Source organism: Desmodus rotundus, chromosome 5, assembly GCF_022682495.2.
Source record: "Desmodus rotundus isolate HL8 chromosome 5, HLdesRot8A.1, whole genome shotgun sequence".
Lineage (NCBI taxonomy): Eukaryota > Metazoa > Chordata > Mammalia > Chiroptera > Phyllostomidae > Desmodus > Desmodus rotundus.
In genome coordinates this window covers 48299602-48321349 of record NC_071391.1, presented here as the reverse complement: position 1 = coordinate 48321349, position 21748 = coordinate 48299602, and the positions used below count along the sequence as shown (strand labels likewise).

The 21748-nt window shown below is 40.8% G+C and overlaps 1 protein-coding gene and 1 pseudogene across 2 annotated transcripts; one reads left to right on the top strand and one right to left on the bottom strand.

Annotated features, from left to right (window-relative positions):
* Positions 1 to 4547: 4547 nt before the first annotated feature.
* Positions 4548 to 4905, bottom strand: LOC112316032 (histone H2A.Z pseudogene; annotated as a pseudogene).
* Positions 4906 to 15629: 10724 nt separating this feature from the next.
* LOC112315830 (olfactory receptor 2AT4) lies at positions 15630 to 21000 on the top strand. 2 transcript variants are annotated; one of them, XM_045181967.2, is made up of 3 exons: positions 15630 to 15676; positions 16005 to 16125; positions 18574 to 21000. In XM_045181967.2, exon 3 carries the CDS (start codon positions 18657 to 18659, stop codon positions 19620 to 19622), a length of 966 nt encoding a protein of 321 aa, XP_045037902.2. In that variant the 5' UTR covers positions 15630 to 15676; positions 16005 to 16125; positions 18574 to 18656; the 3' UTR covers positions 19623 to 21000. The 2 variants fall into 2 exon arrangements, with proteins under 2 accessions (XP_045037902.2, XP_045037903.2); XM_045181968.2 differs by lacking the exon at positions 16005 to 16125 and having other exon boundaries at positions 15634 to 15676.
* Positions 21001 to 21748: the final 748 nt, after the last annotated feature.

Below are 21748 nucleotides of genomic sequence, written 5' to 3'. Positions count from 1 at the left end.
AAGAAACAAGAACTTGGAAAAATGAGGAGAGGCTTAGGAACCTCCAGGACACCTTGAAATGTTCCAACATCCGAATTATAGGGGTGCCAGAAGGAGAAGAGGAAGAACAAAAACTTGAAAACTTATTTGAACAAATAATGGTGAACTTCCCCGATCTGGCAAAGGAAATAGACTTCTGGGAAGTCCAGGAAGCTCAGAGAGTCCCAAAGAAGCTGGACCCAAGGAGGAACACAACAAGGCACATCATCATTACATTACCCAAGATTAAACGCAAGTACCTACATCCAAGATTACTGTATCCAGCAAAGCTATCATTTAGAATGGAAGGGAAGATAAAGTGCTTCTCAGATAAGGTCAAGTTAAAGAAGCTCATCATCACCAAGCCCTTATTATATGAAATGTTAAAGGGAGTTACCTAAGAAAAAGAAGATCAAAAATAGGAACAGTAAAAATGACAGCAAACTCACAGTTATTAACAGCCACACATAAAACAAAAACGAGAGCAAACTAGGCAAACAACTAGAACATGAGGGTTGTCAATAAGGGAGTGGGAGGGGGAGAGGGGGGTAAAGGTACAGAGAATAAGTAGCATAGATGATAGGTAGAAAATAGACAGGGGGAGGGTAAAAATAGTGTAGGAAATGTAGAAGCCAAAGAACTTATAAGTATGACCCATGGACATGAACTATGGGGGGGGGATGTGGGAGGGAGGGGGGTGGGCAGGATGGAATGGAGTGGGGGGGGATATAGGACAACTGTAATAGCATAATCAATAAATATATATTTTTTAAAAAAGCAACAACAACAACAAAAAGAAAATAACATTGGGAAATACTAGTAACTAAGTTTCTGACTTGATTCAAATTTCTCCAGTTTTTCCATTAATGTCCTTGTTCCATTCCATTACATTTAACCACCTAAACCAGGAAAGCACATGGCATTGAATTGTCACGTTTCCTTAGTAGACGAACAGTTTCTTAGCCTTTCCTTATCTTTATGACTTTGACACTTTTGAAGAGGAATAGTAAACTTAAATGCATATTAGTAAATAAAGGAAGCCAATCAGAAAAGGCTACATACTATATGATTCCAATTATATGGTATTCTGGAAAAGGCCAAACTATGGACACAGAGAGAAGATCACTGGTTTGGTGACAGGTGCTGACCAGGCTTACTGTGATGATCACATTGTAAGGTATATAAGTGTCGAATCACTATGCTGTACAACTGAAACTAATAAATATTGTATACCAAGTATAATCTAAAGAAAAAAAATTTAAGGAAGCACTAAAAAAACAAGATCAGCTGTTGCCAGGGGTTAGGGATGAATTAACAGGCACAGCACAGAGGGTTTTAGGATAGTGAAACTGTTCTGTATGATCCTATTACAGTGGACACATCATTAACCATTGTCTAAACCCACAGGATGCACACCACCAAGAGCGAAGCCTCACGCATACTGTGGCCTTCGGGCAACAATGCTGTGTAGCGTAGGTTGTAGATGATAGCAAATGTACCGCTGTGGTGCCGGATGTCGGCAGTGGGGAACGTTGTGCATTGTTTGTGGGATAGGGAATGTATGCGGATTCCTGCACAATTTTGCTGTGAGTCTACAACTTCTTAAGATTTAAAATTTGTTAATTTTTAAATAAATTCAAAAAAATAAATTTTTTAATTAAAAAATGAAGTTGGTTAATTTTTTTAAAAGTTAGAGTTAGGCACTTTGTAGAATATTCCTCAATTTGAAATGTCTGACATTTCATCACAAATGGACTGAGGTTGTGGGTTTCGGTTTGACTGAGATAACGTGCCCTCCTGCCACATTGTATCAGTGGGTAAAATATGGCTTCAATATTGAACTTATAAACCTATTGCTCAGTACATTGTTAGTGTATGTTTAGCTTAATAAGAAACTGGTAAACTGGAGATACACTTTGCCTCCTCACACAGTCAAAAGAAGTATAGCAACAAATTTAAAAACAAAAAATAACCAGAACTACCAGAAAATTGAACTGTATGGAAGTCTGACAACCAAGGAGTTAAAGAAGAAACATTCGTCCAGACTGGTAGGAGGGGTGGAGACAGGCAGCTGGGGTGGAGAGGATGTGCAGCAAGGTCGTGGCTGGAGGACCAGGTGACGAGGCAGCTGGCGAAGTGGGCGGTCCCACATTTGCGTGCTGATAAGCCATGAAAAACAACTGGGGAGTGAGACAGACTGCGCAACCCAGGGTTCCAGCATGGGGAAAGAAAGCCTCAAAACCTCTGACTGAAAAAACCTGTGGGGGTTGAGGCAGCAGGAGAAACTCACAGCCTCCCAGGAGAGTTCGCTGGAGAGACCCACAGGGTCCTAGAATATACTCAAACCCACCCACCCTGGAATCAGCACCAGAAGGGCCCAGTTTGCTTGTGTGTAGCGGGGGAAGTGACTGAAAGCAAATGGAGAGCCCAGCAAGTGGCATTGTTCCTTTTCATCCCCTCCCCCACATTCAGTGCCACAATGCAGCTATGTAGGTTTCCCCACCCTGACAACTACCTAAGGCTCCGCCCCTCACTATAAAACAGGCATGACAAGACAAAAAGAAAAGAAAAGAAAAGAAAATATGGCCCAAATGAAAGAAGAGATTAAATCTCCAAAAATAGAACTAAGCAATAAAGAGATAGCCAACCTATCAAATACACAGTTCAAAACACTGGTGATCAGGTTGCTCCCAGAAATGGTTGAGTATGGTTGCAAAATAGAGGAAGAAGTGAAGGCTATGAAAAGTGAAATAAAGGAAAATATACAGGGAACTAAGAATGAAGGGAAGGAAACTGGGGCTCAAATCAACAATTTGTAGCAGAAGGAAGAAATAAACATTCAACCAGAATAGAATGAAGAAAGAACATTAAAAAAAAAACAAGAAGAGGCTTAGGAACCTCGAGGACAACTTGAAATATTCCAACATCTGAATCATAGGAGTGCCAGAAGGAGAAGAGGAAGAGCAAGAAATTTAAAACTTACCTGAAAAATTAATGAAGAAGAACTTCTCTAATCTGGTGAAGGAAATATACTTCTAGGAAGTCCAGGAAGCTCAGAGAATCCCAAAGAAGTTGGACCCAAGGAAGCACACACCAAGGCACATCATAATTACATTAGCCAAGATTAAAGATAAAGAAAGAATCTTAAAAGCAGCAACACAAAAGGAGACAGTAGCCTACAAAGGAGTGCCCAGAAGACTATCAGCTGATTTCTCAAAAGAAACCCTGCAGGTAAGAAGGGGCTGGAAAGAACTATTCAAAGTCATGAAAGGCAAGGACCTACATCCAGGATTACTCTATCCAGCAAAGCTATCATTTAGAATTGGAGGATAGATAAAATGCTTCCCAGATAAGGTCAAGTTAAAAGAGTTCATCATCACCAAGCCCTTATTATATGAAATGCCAAAGGGACTTATCTAAGAAAAAGAAGATGAAAAATATGAACAGTAAAATGACAACAAACTCACAACTATCAATAACTGAATCCAAAAAACAAAAACAAAAACAAACCAAGAAAACAACTAGAACAGGAACAGAATCACAGAAATGGAGATCACATGGAGGGTTATCAGCAGGGAGGGTAAGGGGGTGGGAGGAGAAAGGGGGAAAAGGTACAGGGAATAAGAAGCATCAATGGTAGGTACAAAATAAACAGGGGGAAGTTGAGAATTGTATGGGAAATGGAGAAGCCAAAGAATTTACATGTACGACCCATGGACATGAACTAAGGTGGGAGAATGCTGGTGGGGATGGTGCAGGGTGAAGAGGGAAAAAGGGGAGAAAAAAATGGGACAACTGTAATAGCATAATCAATAAAGTATATTTTAAAAAACTAAATGAACTCTTTGGTCTAGAAAAAAAGAGAAACTGATAAACTGTTTACCATTTTGCATTCCCACCAGCAATGAACAAGAGCCACTGTTGTTAGGCATCCTTGGCAGTGATTAGTATTGTCTGGCTTCCTGTTTAATTGTGGTCATCTAATAGATGTGTAGCGGTATCTCAGTATGGTTGTAATATAATTTAATTGTATTTCCTTGTGACTAATGATGTTGAGCATCTTTCACTTGCTCATTTGCCATCTCTATCTTCTTTGGTGTGACCTGTTCAGATCTCTTGCTGGTTTTTTGTTTTTGTTTTTGTTTTTGTTTTTTGATATGACCTTTGTTGAGCTTATCCACCAGAGTGGAAATAATGTCTGTACAAAACCAAATGTTTGTTACTATAACTTCTGTATCACAATTAAAATCCAATTTTTTAAAAACAGTCCAATCAAAACACACTACTTCAGAATCAATAGCTTCTTTGAAGCCACAGTAACCCTTAAATATGGTTAAGAATTGAATGCAGAAATTTGGTTGGTTGGAATGCTAACTAAACTTCCAACTTGCCCAAACAGAATTACAAAAAGGCAAATTGTGTTTTTCACAGAGATACAGTCCACTGGAATCATCATCACTGCAGTGCTGTTAGAGTATTTGGAGTCCTGAGATGACAAGAAATCCAGGCATCCTTTAAAGAGTGTCCTGTTATCCTTTCTTCCCAACCGGAGATTTGTGGGTGTGTGGAATGACACTACCACCGGCAACTGTAGCCTTGATGAGAGAGTCCAGTCCTTCATAGCAAGTTGCAAATGACGAAGAGTAATACCCTTTACCTTTAAGTCTTTTGATGCATTTCCTAACGATTCAAGTACCTCTGCAGTGAGGTACTCGAGAGTGGCGGCGCTGTACGCGGCAGCAGTCGCACCCACACGTCCACGGCTGGTAGTCCTGGATTTCAGGTGTGGATGAACAGCCCGCGGGAAACTGGCTCTCCGCTAGTGGAGCGGGAAACCGCCTTTGTCTTGGCCTTTCCGGAGTGTTGCTCAGCCTTACCGCCAGCCATTTCGGATTCTGCTGAAGCTCAAACAAGCAAGCAGAGAAAGGATAGTCAGACGCCCAGCGAGATCCCACCGCCTACTCCATCGCACGGCAGTTCAAACTGCCCTTTTGCTGGTGTTTAATTGGATCGTCGGTTTTCCCACTGCTGAATGTTAGGAGTTCTTTATATAATCTAGGTGCAAGTCTATCAGATATGTGATATGCAAATAGTGTCTCCCAATAAGTGGCTGGTCTTTGCATTCTCTTAATAGTGTCTCTCGCGGAGCAAAAGTTTTTAAATTTTGATTAAACGCATCAATTTCTTTTACGGATTGCACTGTTTGATATCATATTTAAATATTCATGACAAAAGATCATGCAGATTTTGCCCTATGGAAGAAAGGAAGTCTCAAGAAGTTTTCTAATTTTATACCTTCCACTTCAGTCTAAGAACAATTGTGAGTTAATTTTTGGATAAGGTGTGAGGTTTAGATTGAGATTCACTTATTTTTGCATATATACATCCAGATGTTGTAAAGCCTATTCTTAATCTATCAAATTGCTTTTGCACTTCTGTCGAATACAAGTTGACCATATTTGTGTCTATTTCTGGGCTCAGTATGTCTACCCTTTCACCGATGCCACACTGTCTCTATTGCTGTAACTTGATAGTGTTGAAATCAGGTAGTGTGTATCCTCCAGCTTTGTTATTCTCTGTTAGAATTGTTTTGGTGTTCTAATTCCTGATATAAATTTTAGAACCAACTTGCTGGGGTTTTGATTGGGATTGTGTTGAGTCTACATCTCAAATTTGGAACAATTGACATTTTAACAATATTGAGTCTTCCTCTCCATCAGGATCTCTCCACTTATTTAGAATTTCTTAGATTTTATTCACCAGTGTTTTGTAGTTTTTAGCCTACATATCTTGCACAAATTTTGTTAAGTTCATATTTAAATACATTTTTTGTTAGTCTGTCAGTATGGTGGGGTTTTACGACAGATTTTTGCACATTAGACAAATTTTGTATTCCCGATGAATTCTACTTGCTTATGGTATATTATCCTCTTTAAATAGTGCTAGATTTTTTCTTTCATATTTTTATTGAATCAAATAATATTAGATTTAATTTATAAAGATTTGCTTAGGATTTCTGCATTGACACTCATGAGAGAGATTTGTCTGTAGTTTTCTTGTAATTTCTTAGTCTGGTTTGGTACTAGGTTAATGCTGGCTAGTCTTGTAAAATGAGTTGAGAAAAAATTTTTTTTTCTATATTCTGGAAAACATTGTGTAGAATGGTGTTATTTCTTCATCACATATTTGGTAAAATTTTCCAGTGATGCCACCTGTGCCTAAAATTCTCTTTTTAAGGGAAATTTTAAAGTATAAAATAAATTTATTTAATAGATACAGGAGTTTGACATTATTTTTTCTTGAATGAGTTTTGGTAGTTTATGCCTGTCAAGGAATTTATTCATTCCACTCAAATTATAGAATTTATGGACATGGAGCTGTTTGTAATATTCCCTTATTATCCATTCAATGCCTGTGATGTCCCCCTTTTAGTCCTGATACTGGTATTTTGTGTCTTCTATTTTTTTCTTGGTTAATATGGCTATAGGTTTATCAATTTTATTGATTTTTCAAAGAATTGGCATTTTGTTTCATCAATTCTTCTTAGCTGTTTCTCTGTTTTCAATTGTATTGATTCCTGCTCTAATATCTAATTTTATTCCTTTTACACACTTTGGGTTTAATTTGATCTTCTTTTTCTAGTTTCTTAATGTGGAAGATTAAGTTGTTGATATAAGACTTTTCTTATTTTTTTAATATAAGTAGTTAGCTGTAAATTTCCCTCTAGCTACTGCTTTAGCAATTTCCTACAAATTTTGATATGTTGCATTTTCATTTTCATTCCATTCAAAATGTGTTTTCAATTTCTCTTGAGACTTCCTAATTGAACCATGGGTTATTTAGAGTATTTTGTTTAATTTCAAAATATTTGGAGGAGTTTCCAATATCCTTCTGTTACTGTTTTCTAGTTTAATTACAATATGGTCTGAGAATATACTTCTATGATTTGTACTCTTTTAAAACTTTTGAGGTTTATTTAATGGCTCAGAATGTGCTCGACCTTGGTGAATGTTCCGTGTGCACTTGAAAACGTCATGTGGAGTGTTCTATTGTATCATTAGGTCTAGTTGTTTGATAGTGCTGTTTAGCCCTCCTGTCCTAACTGATTTTCCATCTACTTGTCCTATTAATTATTGAGAAGGGGATAATTGAAGTCTCCAACCATAATTGCATACTTGTCTATTTTCCCCTCAGTTTAATCAGTTCTGCTTCATGTACTTGGAAGCTCTAGTGGTAGGAGCAGATATATTTAGAATTGTTATGTTTTCTTGTATAATTGAACCCTTTGTGATTTTGTCATGTTCCTCTTACCCCTTATGCTTTCTTTTGTTTTATTTTGAAATCTGCCTTTCCTGATATTACTATAACTATTCTTTTCAGCAATGTCACGAATGTTCAGCAGAGGTACTAAGAATCTTCACTGAGGAACAAAAGTCTTTTTAAGAAATAGTGCTGGAACAACTGGATGGATACTGTCATTTCCTTAAAGGCCAATGTTGCAGACCTTGATGAAAAATAAACTCTTGGGATGTGGCAACAGGCACCTTTCTTCCCTAAAATTTATTTGCACATTGTCACCCCGTCACCTTTGCATTATAGCCATAGCTCCTGCAGGGCCCCCCTAAGGATAAAAATTACACACTTATTGGGGAGGGGCAGTTGGGAGAACAGAGTAGGATATGTTTCAGACAGGCTGAAAGTGTCAAGTGTTCTCAGTTCCTCTAACTGTTCTTGGATATCCACATTCCAATTGTCAGATTGCCAGCTGCAAAATTAGCACCGACCATAAAACACTCGGCATTTGGGGAATGCACTCGGGCTGCAATTTGACAATACTGTGATCCTGTTCTGGACTGGTCATCTGATCTCCTGTCACAGCATTTCATGACCGGTCTATAGTCTCTTATTTACTTCCAGGTGACCAATCTAGTATTGGAGCTTTTCCATTGCACTTGGAAAGAAATAGCCAACTCCCACCTCTCTGAATACATTCTTTATTCCCCTGAAATTGTTCTAGGCAACAGTTACCAGGTTCATCAAAGCTCTGCCTTTGCTTGATAGAAATATAATCCCAAAGACTATAGGCAGTAGCCAAATAGGTCAGCTCATCACCACATCCTCTTAGCTTATTGGCAATTCATCCCTGGATTCTCATTAACTCTATCCATGGCCAGTCAATAACCCAGACCTAATGCACCCCCAACTTCTTTATTTCACCTCCTTTTTCTCTAGATGTAGTTTTTTAAAAAATCAACTTTATTAAGATAAAATATTCAAGTAATAGAATGCACCTATTTTAAGTATGCAATTTGATGATTTCTAACAAATGTATATACCCTTGGACCCAGCACCACAATCAAGAAATAATCTATCTCCATCAACCCCTAAATTCACTTCTGCCCATTTCCAGTCATTCCCTCTTCCCACCTCTAGCTCCGGGAAACATGTGATCTGATTTCTATTGCTATAGATTAAATTTATCTTTTCGAGAATTTTGGGGAGATCCAAGATGGTGGTTGGAATTTACAGTCACCTCCTCCCAGGACCAAACTGGAATTATAACTAAAATATAGAACAATCAACCTGAAAACTAACTGAAGACTAGCTGAACAAAAGTCTTGTAACCAAGGATTTCCAGAAGAAGCTACCTGGAAACTGGTAAGAAGGGCGGAGACCTGAAAAGGGCTGGCCCCCCACCCACATGCAGTGGTTGAGAACCTGAAGGGAAAGCTCAGCTGCAAAGGTCCTCACTAAGGAGTATGGGATCTCAACTCCAGGCTGCGCTCCCCAGCCCAGAGCACCACAGCTGGGAAGAGGAGCCCATGTAACATCCGGCTGTGAAAATCAGCAGGGATTCTGTCCACCAGGGAGAGATGAGAGTCTGATAGAAACCTAGGCACCCTCTGAAAGGGCAAGTGCTCAAAATCTCATTTGCAGAATCTCATCTGGGCTCCCTGGCAGAGGGAAGGTAGCTCAGAGTGGACTACAGTGGTGGGTTGTGTGGTTCCAAGGAGAAAGCTGAAAGAACAACTTACAGGGTCCCTGTTCTGTGTCCCTCTCCCACACCATAATTCTTGGGTAAAGCACTCCCTTCCATACTGCATCAGCCTTGGGGGAATGCAATAACCCCACCTTCCCAACTCAATGTAGCCCCACCCTGCTGACCTCACACCATCAGGAGTCAGCTGCCTGGGCCTTTGGTGTATAGGTCCTTGATGTATCATGCTATCTGATATCAAACTATACTATAAGGCTATAGTAATCAAAACAGCATGGTACTAGCATAAAAAGACCCATAGATTAATGGAACGGAATAGGGAGCCCAGAAATACAGTGGAACCTTGGTTCTCAAACTTAATTTATTCTGGAAAACTGTTTGAGAAGTAATTCGTTCAAAAACTGAATCTCCTTTGTTTGTCACCAGAGAGACCCATGACTGATCATCTAGGTATCATCATGAAAGGGTTGTTGGGTCAGGAATCAAGACCTGAAGTTTTGTTAGACAACCAAGGCATTTTTTTCTATGAACAACTTGGTCAAGAACTAAACTGTTCAAAAACCAAGATGTTTGAGAACTGAGGTTTGACTGTAAACTCACACCTATATGGTCAATTAATATGTGGCAAAGAAAGCAAGAACACAAAATCAGTAAAGACAGACTATTCAATAAATAGTGTTGGGAAAATTGGACAGATGCATGCCAAAAAAAATGAACCTAGACCACCTCCTTACACCATATACAAGAATAAAATCAAAATGGATTAAAGACTTAAATGTAAGACTTGAAACCATAAAATTTCTACAAGAAAACATAGCCAGTAAACTCTCTGACATCTGTTTTAGCAATATGTTTTCTGATATATCTCCTTTGGCAAAGGAAACAAAAATATAAAAATAAACAAATGGGACTATATCAAACTAAAAAGTTTTTGCAGTGCAAAGGAAATGGTCAACAAAACAAAAAGATGACTGACTGAATGGGGGAAGATGTTCTCCAATGATACATTGGGTAAAGGGTTATTATTCAAAATTTGTAAAGAGCTCATACAACTCAACACCAAATAAATAAATAAATAAATAAATAACCCAATCCAATTAAAAATGGGCAAAGGACCTGAATAAGCACTTCTTCAGACACACAGATGGCCAATACACATATGAAAAGGTGCACATCACTTATCATTAGAGAAATGCAAATTAAAACCACAATGAGACTATCATCTCACACTTGTCAGAATGACTATCATCAATAAATCAAAAAATAACAAATGTTGGTGAGGATGTGGATAAAAGGGAACACTTATGCATTGTTGATGGGAAAGCAGATTGGTGCAGCCACTATGGAAAACAGTATGGAGGGTCTTCAAAACATTAAAAATGGAACTGCCTTATGACCCAGTGATTCCACTTCTGGGTATATATCCAAAGAAACCCAAAACACTAATTTGAAAGAATATATGCACCCTTATGTTTATTGCAGCATTATTTACAAGAGCTAAGAAATGGAAGGAACTTAAGTGTCCATTAATAAACAAGTGGGTAAAAAAGCAGTGGTACATATATACAATGGAATATTACTTGGCCATAAAAGAGAATGAAATCTTACTATTTGCAACAGCTTGGATGGACCTAGAGGGTACTATGCTAAGTGAAGTAAGTCAGTCAGAGTAAGACAAATATCATATGATTTTACTTATATGTGGAATCTAAAGAACAAAGTATATAAATAAAACAGAAACAAACTCATAGGTACAGGGAACAGACTGATGTTTGCCAGGACAGAGGCAAGCTGAAGGAATGGGTGAAAAGGGTGAAGGGGTTGAGAAGTACAAATTGGTAGTTACAAAATAGGAGTGTAAAGTACAGCATGGGAAATATAGTCAATAATATTGTAATGACTTTGTATAGTGCCAGGTGGGTACTGGAAACATCAAAGAGAACCCTTTGGAAAGTACACAATTGTCTAACCACCATGCTGTAGGCCTGAAGCTAATACAAAATATTATTGAATATAAACTATAATTTTTTTTTAAAATTAACAACTTTGTGGTGATTCCAGGGTTTGAGGGACTGTAAAGGGACTAAATGGTAATGGAAAAAGAAAGAAAAAAAATATGATCAAATAAAATTATGAAAAAACTTTAAACCCCATTAAAAAAAGAGTTTCATGTAAGTGGAATCATAGAGGGTGTACTCTTTTGTGTCTGGATTCTGCTCAGTATGTTTTTAAAGTCACCAGTCTCGCTGCATGTGTCAATGCCTCATGCTTTTCAGTATAGGAATGATTTCATTGTATGGACATGCATACTGATGCACTGGTTGAGGGGCATCTGGGTTTTTTCCAGTTTGGGGCTGTGGTCAATAAAGTTCACAAGAACAATTTTATGCATGTGTGTAGAACTAAACTCTCATTTCTGTTGGGAAATACCAAGGAGTGGGATTTCTGGGTCTTGTGGTAGGTGTCCTTCATCGAAAAGTAACTCTGTCCCTGCTTTCACTGCATTATATTTTGACAAGCCCCGTGTTATCATTCAGATGTCCCACATGTTCACCATCCCTTGGCATTACCAGTCTTTTAATTCTAGCCATTCATTCTAGTGAATGTGTAGTCATGGATCATTATGGTTTTCTTTGTGCTTCCGTGATAACTAATGATGCTGGGCATCTTTTTAAGTGTCCATTGGCCATTCATAGAGTATAGTGTTTTCATAGTGTCTGTTCAAATATTTCCTATTTTTAAAAAATGTTTCTTATTAATGAGTTGTAGAATATATATACATATGTGTATATATACACACACACACATGCATGCTATTTTCTCCCAGGTTTTGGCTTCCCTTTACATTTTCTTAGTGATGTCATTTGAAGAGAAGTTTTTAATTTTGATAAAGCCTATTATCTTTATTTTCCTGTTGTGCATTGTGCTTTGGAGTTCTTAAGAAATCTTTGCCTACCTCAAGTTTTCAAAGACATATTCCGTGTTTTCTTCTGGAAGTTTTATAGTTTTAGTTTTTAATATTTAGGTTATGATGCATTTTGAATTGATTTTTGTACATGGTCTGAGCTGAGATCAAGATTTACTTTTTTCTATGTGAATATCTGGAAAATCATATAGCATATGTCCTTCCAATTTTCTTCTTTTCAAAGTTGCTCTGGCTCTTCCATGTCCTCTCCACTTCCATACACATTTAGAATCAGCTCTGCAGTTGCTACAGAAAACGTCTGCTCGTATTTGGTAGAGATTGCATTGATTCCATAGAACAATTTGGGCGTAGCTGACCTCTAAACAATGTTGCATTTTTCAACCATAGTTATAATTTATCTCTCTACTTATTTAGGTCTTCTTTAATTTTTATCAGCACTATTTTATAGTTTGAGCATATCTTGCATACATTTTATTAAATTTATCACCAATAACTGTTTTCGATGCCATTACAAATGACACTTAAAAATTTTTTAATTTCCAATTGTTTTTTTTTGTATACAGAAATAAATTAGATATTTTGTACAGTGATTTTATATATTATTATCTGGCTAAACTCACTTATTAATTCTAGTAGCATTTTTAGGTTCCTTAGGATTTTTAACATATATGATCATATCATTTATGAATAATGACTTTTATTTATTCCTTTCCCAGATTTATGTCCTTTATTTCTTTTCTTGCCTTTTTCAACTGGCTAGGACATTCAGCATAACATTGAATAAAAGTGGTGAGAGTCGATAGGCTGCCTGCTTCCTCATCTTAAAGTAAGTAAAAGACATTCAGTTTTACACCATTAAATACGTTAGCTGTGGATTTTTCATAGATGCCCTTTATCAAGCTGAGGATGTTATTTTCGATTTCCCATTTTGCTGAGAGACTTTAACATGAACTCTACTTTTATAGAGTATTTTGGTGAGTATAAAATTCTAGGCTAGGAAGATTTCTCTTTTAGCATTGTTAAGAGGTCATCCCATAGTCTGTTGGCTTCCATAGTTCCTATTGAAAAGACAGCTCTCAGTCTTATTGTTGCTACATTAAAAGAAAAATTTCTTACTTTCTGTGGCCACGTTTTAGTGTTTCCCTCTAACACTGGTGTTCAGAAGTCTGTCTACGATGCAATGTGGTTCCTTTGTGGGTGTTTTCGTTTTTTGGTTTGGGATTTGCTGAGCTTCTTAAATCTGTAGGTTGATTTCTAACCAGTTTTGGAGATTTCCCAGACATTATCTCTGTACAAACTGTTTCTGCATCAATTCTTTTTCTCTGCTAGTTCTGGGACTTGAATTGCATGAATGTTAGAGCTTTTGAATCGGTATCACAATTATGTGTGGTCTTTTAAATTTCTAATTATTTTTCCTCTGTGATTCACTTTGGTTATTTTCTACTAATCTGCCTTCTTTTCACTTATCTTTTCCTATTTGTACCCATCCAAAAAGTTCTTAAATTCACATACTATATTTTTCAGTTCTGAAATGTTCATTTGTTCTTTTTTATAGATTCCAGTTCTCTTGAAATTCTTCATTTCTTCTATTTTGTCTATCTTGTCCTCTACTGGGGGAGGGGAGACCATATCCATCATAGTTAATTTAGGGTCCCTGTCTGCTAATTGTGATATCTGAATGATCTGTGTCTCTGTTTCTACTCTTTTTTCCCTCCTCATTTGGTCTGTCTTACCCTTTTAAACTTTGCCTCATATTTTTGATGGGGTACTGGACACTGAAGATGAAAACATTTCAAATCTCTAAATGATTTCTCTTCCTCCAATAAGGGCTGTATTCTTCTAGCACACTGAATACCAGTGGACCATCCTTGTTGTGGCTTGGCTGTAGGCTACGTTATGCCTTGTCTCCTCTAATTTGGTTCTTATATTTAGGGTTTAGCCGTTACTCCATTTCCAGGGTCTCAGCTGAATTCCTAGGGGACTTACCAAGATCCATCCACTTAGGTAGGGCCTGGATTCCAACCTCTGACTCTCCAACATTGTGTGGCTGCTCAAACCAGCAGTTCTGTAGCCTCCCAGCTGCTCTATTCTTCTAGGTTCTCCAAGTCTTTCCCCACACATGTACACTTCAGAGTTGGTCAATGACTTGAAGGGAATTTGTACACAGATTATGATGTTCTTTCTCTGCAGTACTTCTCTCCAGGATTTTGCCTCTCAAGTGCCAGTCACTGTGGTTACCCAAATTCCAGCCCCATATCTCCTCAGCCTAGGAAGACTTCTCTTCTCTAACTCAGCTCTACTCTCCAGTCCTGCAGATAGGGAAATACCCTCAGGTAAAAAGCCGGAGTCCTGTGGAACTGACCTCATGAGCCTTCCTCCTCTTGAGGACTGCAGTTCTTCAAGACCTGCCATTGGTTGCTCTCCGAAACCTTCAAATGATTTTTTTTATATTTTGGCCAGCTTTTACATAGTTCTTTTCAGCGGGAAGTTTAGTTCCATCACAGCTATTCTGTCATAGCCAAAACTTTAAAGTCCTCTGTGACTTTTTGAGGTAACATTCCCTAGTAATAGAAGAATCACAGTGCTGGTGCTAGAAACTTAGAGTGCACTCATACTTTTTCTGTAGACAACTATTCTTCTTTTGAGAAGTAGTTCCTGGTCCTGGTGCAGACTGGATGCCTGGCCAGGGAACAGTTAATGATTACGGGTCCTAAGCTATCCCTCATATAATGGGCATTAATTTGAACAAACAAAATATAAAATCGGGTATGTACAGAAATATCCCATCATCCATTGCAAGGAATAAGTGTTATATTAGGTCAAGCAGACCCTGAAGGCACAAGTAAACTGCACAAGCATTTGGCTCAGACTCCTCTGACACGTAATCTTGCCACATTGACGCTTTCCCATCAGCTCTAACATACATCCTCATGGGAAGTGTCCTATAACCAACTCCCTTAAGAAGAAAAAAAATTACAAATAGTTTTACAAAATATGCTGAGATCACCCAAAGTGGACTGCTGCTGCATTGCAGCCCCGTTCAGGAAGGCCCTGTACGGCCAACAAGAAGGTAGATCTTGTCAGTGGGAAGAATCTTGGGCAGTGCACCTGGCTTTTGCCTGGTAGGTGCAAAATGGAAAGAAGTGTGGATCTACACGAGCTTATGGGCAACAGCTAATGATTTTGCTGGAATATGAAGGAACTTGGAAAGATCAAGCTAAGAGGACTGGTAAAGAGGAGATCTAGAGAAGAGTTAAGGTGTGAGATCTATCAGAATGGGCACAGATTGTGAGGACATTTGTGTCCCATGTAACTAGTTACCAGAGGGTATCCATGGTAGAAAAAGCTCTCCCGAATCATCAAGAGTAGGCAAAGTCAGTAGACAGGATGATCCATCCCATGGATATCAGTCAAATTCCTAATGAGAATGAAGGCTACACTATTGGAATAAAGTGCTGACCTCTTGAGGGCTATTAATGATGCTCCTCATTTTCAGCAAAGCCTAGGGACATCTTCTTTCCACCTACCAAAATATACTATCTACGAGATGCCTGAGAGTTGAATCCTGGGAGATGGTGGGTGCAGTGCCCCATGGGAGCACCATCTTGAGAAAAATACCCCAGGAGGCCTCCCTGAAAGGAGGGGCGGTATGTTTAATGGGCCATGACTCAGCCTTCAACAAGGCCTTGCACAGAGACACCACAGGAAACACCAGTGTGGTCCAGGCTTAACAGGTAAGAAGGGCTAGGGATGGAGTGCCCAGAAATAGGCAGAGAAAGCTTGGGGTAGGGGGACAGGGGCAGGGAGGCCAGATCCTGTAAAGCAGGGATCAAGAAGATGTATTGGGTGCACACAAGAGGCAGGCAACCAGGATCCAGGTGGGCTGTGTATACATGGGCTGTGAGACCTCAGACCACACATCCTGGCAGGCCCCAGTAAGGGAGTGTACTCACAGGTGGGACTCAAATCACCTTGGCCAAGGGCTTCCCACAGGAAAGCGAGGCTGCAGACAGTAGTAACCATTGGGAATGCTAGCAAACTTTGCACTCTTACACGTTGCAGGTTCCTGTGTAAGCTTTGTCCCGCATTCTCTCCGTGAAGACACAACCACCCCAGGTGGTGACAACAAGGGAAAAGGGCTCAGAGAGGGGAAAGTGACTTTCTCAAGGTTCCACAGCTGAAGGTAGGAGCTGGGATTGCAATCCAGTCCTTTCTGTCTCTCAAGCCCACACACTTAACCACTAAGTTCCAAGTAACATAATGTAAAGACCCTGGCCGGCAGCAGGTGCTCACTAGGCGGGCTTTTCCTCTAAGCTCCTCCCTGAACAGATGAGATCCCAAAAGGTTCTCAGGGGCCCAAAGTCACAGCAGCGAGTGGCAGAACTGGTCCAGGAGCCAGGACTCTCGGCTACCAGGTGGAGCTCAGACCCTTACAGCAGGTGGGCTACAGAACAACCTCTGCTCTCTCATCTCACCAGCCGTGGCCTTGGACAACTGCCTGTCATTCTCTGATCCCCACTTTTTCATTTGTTCAGGGGGCATAACCACTCCTGGCAGGGCTGGATGCGCAATGACGATGGACTTAAACTATATAAAGTGGACATTCGGGTCATGGGTTTTTCTGTCCTTCTCTGTCCCCACCAGCACTGTAACTGGTTCGCAGACAGTCCCAACAGGGAGGACGTTCTGGGGCCAGTTCTGTGCCCTGAGAAATAGCACACTTCAGCCCCAAGCACGGGGCTGCCTCACTCAGGAGGAGTATGTAATTCAAAGTGCAACAAGAATGGTGCTTTGAAATATGAAATGTGAAATTCTTACAAGAAGTACTTTTAGTGCCTGTGCCTTGTGGTGACCCAGCACGTGCATGGTCTACCTGTCGGGTAGTCCAGCACCACCTGGCAGTGAAAAGCCTGTGCCACCTCTCCAGCAGGGTCTCAGCACTAGGACACCAGGGGCAGGAGAGGGGCAGCTGGACTTGATGGCCCCTAGGACTCCTATGGCTTTGGACCTCTGCATTTCTGCCCCTCGATCCCCAACTCTGCCTCACCTGGGACCATCAGCCATGACTGCCTCTCTGAGAGCAGAAACGTCCAGGGCAATGCAGTTTGCACCCCTTTGGGTGTAAGTAAAACCTGGTGGCTGAACTTGTTGGATGGGGTTTGGTTAGCTAAGGGATAACCCTCTCAATTTGGGACGAAGCAGGTTTGCTCTTTTGCTAGGTCCTGAGGGCTAACTTCTGGATCATTATTTCAAACACGGATTTGCATTCCCAGGTACCAATTCTTAATTTAGTACTTACTATATACAGACTCAGATAAAAATCTGAAATACAGATTTGTCTCATGTTAGTAATGAAAACAACAGAAAGGGAAATGGAAAATGGATTCTCTGGGAAACACGGCATAGAAGAAAGAGTCCCGTCCTGAGAACGAAAGACCCGAGTTCTGGTGGCGACTCTGCAACCAGTGCCTGTGGCACCTGAGAAAGCCCCTGCTCAGTCTCTGCCCTTCGGGGGAAAAACTGGTTGGCTTTGAAAATAAAAGCTTTTTCTAGTTTTTACACTGGTGGTTTTATGCATAAGGGGTGCTGTGAGAAGAGAAAGAAATTAGAGGTGATCTAGGGCAATCACAGGGAGGGTCAATGAGGCAGTCATACCCGTCTCAACAGGAACTTGCTGGGGGTGGGGGTAGGGGGTCGCTTAGTCTGAGGGCCAAGTCCAAAGTGGAGAGAGAATCAGTACTTCCCCGAGCGCAAAACCCCCAGGTCACAAGACAACTTCTGACCAGGGACTAGGGGAGCCTGCTGGGTAGTGAGCACCCAATGGTTAAACAGAAACACCTGCGAAGCTGCGGCAACCAGCAGGGGGGCGAGTTCACTGGAGTAGCACAGACACTGTCTCGCATTCTCTGTTGCTACCCAACTGTGGGAGAATCCGTATCTGTTCAGAGTCCAGTCAGGAATGACTTCCCACCAAAAGCATGTCCAGTGTCACCCCTTCACTGTAACATGACAAAGAGCCACACACCCAGAGACAGGATACGGAGTGCTCAGCTTAGCTGGAGACAAACAGAACCACAGCACCAAGCCAACAAGAGAGAAAGGAGCCATTCCCTGGCTAATAATTGTGGTGGGAAGACAACATGTTGCTGTAAATCTTGGAGAAATCAGCCCTCCCTAGCAACATGGTGACAAAGATGTCACTTTTTTAAAAAAACTTAAAGCAAATGCCAAAAGAGAAAGGAGTTAGAGGCCTGGTTTAAGAAATCTGACATCCCCAAAAGGATCATATGTCGAAGAGGAGCAGCGGAAGTTCTTCCATCACACTTAACACAATTGCAATTAAATAATTATGTGATTTATTGCTTAATGTCCTTCTCTACCACTAAAATTTCAGCTCCACGTGGTTGAAGACCTTCTCTGTCTTGTTCAATGTGTCTGCTACATACCAAGTGTTATATGCAGTGTTATATATGTTTTGTATATCATAGGTATTTTTTCCACACTTGATTAAAAAAGGAAAGAGGGAATTCTAGGTTAGGATGAAGACAGGGCCTGTCATCTTTCTTTTAAGGTCACAAATAAATGTGGTTACATTCACTATACAGTGATCATTGTTTAATTCTCATTCCAGAATCACTGATTATTCTGGTGCCCAGATGTGCCTGGTTCCCACGTTTTCACTGCTCACCTCCTGGGCATCCAGGTTAACGCACCATGCAGCCTACAGCCTGTAACGGATCAGAGGATTCCTCGACCATCTTCTACCTTTCGGGCATCCCCTCTCTGCCGAAATCCCTCTTCCTTTCTGTCTTCTTTGTCTTTCTCCTCCTCTATCTGCTCATCCTAGCGGGTAACACCCTGATCCTGCTGGCTGTGGTGGCAGAGCCCAGTCTCCACAAGCCCATGTACTTCTTCCTGATCAATCTCTCTGCCTTGGACATCCTCTTTACCACAACCACCGTCCCCAAAATGTTGTCCCTATTCCTGCTTGGGGACCACTTCCTCAGCTTCTCTGCCTGCTTCCTGCAGATGTACCTCTTCCAAAGCTTCACATGCTCTGAAGCCTTCATCCTAGTGGTCATGGCCTATGACCGCTATGTGGCCATCTGCCGCCCACTACACTATCCTGCCCACATGACCCCACAGACCAATGCTGCCCTGGCAGCCAGTGCCTGGCTCGCTGCCCTTCTCCTGCCCATCCCACCAGTGGTGCAGACATCCCACATGGCTTTTGGTTCTGTGGTCCGTGTCTACCACTGCTTCTGTGACCACTTGGCTGTGGTCCAGGCCTCCTGTTCTGACATCACACCCCAGACCCTCATGGGCTTCTGCATCGCCATGGTGGTGTCCTTCCTGCCCCTTCTCCTGGTGCTTCTCTCCTATGCCCACATCCTGGCCTCAGTGCTTCGCATCAGCTCCAGGGAAGGACGCTCAAAAGCTTTCTCCACTTGCAGCTCCCACCTCCTGGTGGTTGGCACCTACTACTCTTCCATTGCCTTAGCCTATGTGTCTTACAGGGCTGACCTGCCCCTGGACTTCCATGTCATGGGCAATGTGGTGTATGCCATCCTCACACCTGTCCTCAACCCTCTCATCTACACGCTAAGGAACAAGGATGTGAAAGCAGCCATCACCAAAATGGCATGTCTCCAGGGCCCAAAGAATGCTGGGAAACCCTGATTCAGAGATATAACTTAATCTTCTCACAAATGCCAATATCAATAAAGGGAAAAGTGGACAATTCAAGCAGCCAGACAGAACAATAATTCTAAAAATACAGTTTTAAGTATTCCTCTATTGTAATAAAATAGTGATTTTCTTTCCTTAACTCACAGACAAAATGGAGTTTTCTGTTTAACTTTTTAAACAGAATCCCAAATTTCACAAGACTGTGAATATAATTGTGGTTGCCTTTCCATTAATTCAAACTATTTTGATTCCCAGAGACTCCAAGTATTTGACCAGCAATAAATTCAGTCTTGTCCCTTGCATCCCTTCATCCAATATTTCTAAACATCCCAGGATTGTTGGCACATGGATGTGAATCAGTCTTGCCCTTATTACCAGAACAGTAACTTAGAAACTGCCTTCAGGGATAAAGCCTGACACTGCTACCATTTCAATTCTTATTGCCTAAAAATTCACTGCCATCAGTCATACAAGAAACCTACCACTGGTATCTTGACCCTCATGGAGTCATTGAAGAGCCTGCCCTTCCTCTAGCTTATGCTTAGGCAGGTGGTGTCCCTTACCAAGCCTGTATGGGCACCAAAGCATTACAGTTCTCAGTCACACCAGTTTCCCACCCATGACAACAGGGAACTAAGTAGAGAAGTTTCCCCTTGTCAGTAGAATCCCATGTCCAGGACCTCTACTCTTTCTCAAAATACATCCCTAGGAATTCCTCCTTCTGGCCTTAGTGGCCAGCCCAGTCTCCAATTCCCTTCCCCTCTTCCACACTTCCTCTTGAAGAACTGTCTGGTTTGTCTATCCAGGGACATATAGAACATAGGTATAGTTAAAGGCATTTGGGGGGAAGCTGGTTGACAGATATCCTCATCTCTGATTCATTACAGATGTTCCTATCCCAATTTCTAGGGTCCAAGTTTTTGCCGATCAAAGAATGAACTTTAACCATCTTCCCAATGCATGAACCCAATATCAATGAAAATTCAATTGATGATGCAATTCAACAAAGGGTAGGATTTGTGCTTGGACTCAGTTTTCAGCAGGCTTGGAGATCCTGCTGTGGTCAGAAAGGGCTTCCTGAAACAGAATGACAGAAACGCTCTAAGTTTTCTTGTGTACCAACCCTGGGTAACTGGAATTGGGTCTCATGTTCTTCTACACAAACCTAATTCAATCTGCAGCACTTCTGTTCCCCAGTCCTTGCAACTGACATGTAGACCTCAGCAGGACCACAATCCGCAAGGTCTAAAGGAGACCTTAATGAATTGCCTGCCTCTGAGTTCCTGAGCCACTAGAATTTAACCCAAGGACTTGGAGAGGAAATTTTTTGCTCTCTACTCCACTACCACCCAATAAACAACTCCAAAAATTACCCCCGTGTTACCAAGTTCAGTTTTCTGCGACTTTTCTTCTGGTGTCAATTTCTGTTTCAGTTCAGGATTTTGGTTCCCTGTGTCCCTGGATGAGCCTCATGACATCCTTTCGTGTTCGGTTCCCCTTCTAGATAGAACAATGAATTAATCACATGGAGAGTGGGTCACAGCAACATGGAATCCCAGGCTAGTCCCACCTTCACCCACTATTTCCTTGTGGTTCCTCCTACACATTTTTCACGAGTGGACATGAAGTAACAACAACAATAATGATGTTTTTCACCTGTAGCTTTAATTGGCTCAGTCTCCCTGTATTTCCCTATTAAAAAATAGTTTCAACTTCATGCATCAAAGGACACTATCAAGAGAGTGAGAAGACACACACAGAGTGGGATAAAACATATCTGATCCATTTTCTTGCAAGCCATATATCTGATAAGGGATTAATATCCAAAATATATAAAGAACTCCTACAACTCAACAACAAGAAAAACAAACAACCCGATTCTAAAAGTGGGCAACAGACTTGAATAGATATTTCCATGAAGAAGATACCCAAGTGGCAAATAAGCACATGAAAAGATGCTCAACATCACTAGCCATCAGGAAAATCAAAACCATAATGAGATACCACTTTACACCCATTAAAGTGGCTATTACATAAAACAGAAAGTAAAGAGCATTGGTGAGGGTGTGGAGAAATTGAAACCCTTGAAAAAATGGTGCAGCCACTGTGGAAAACAA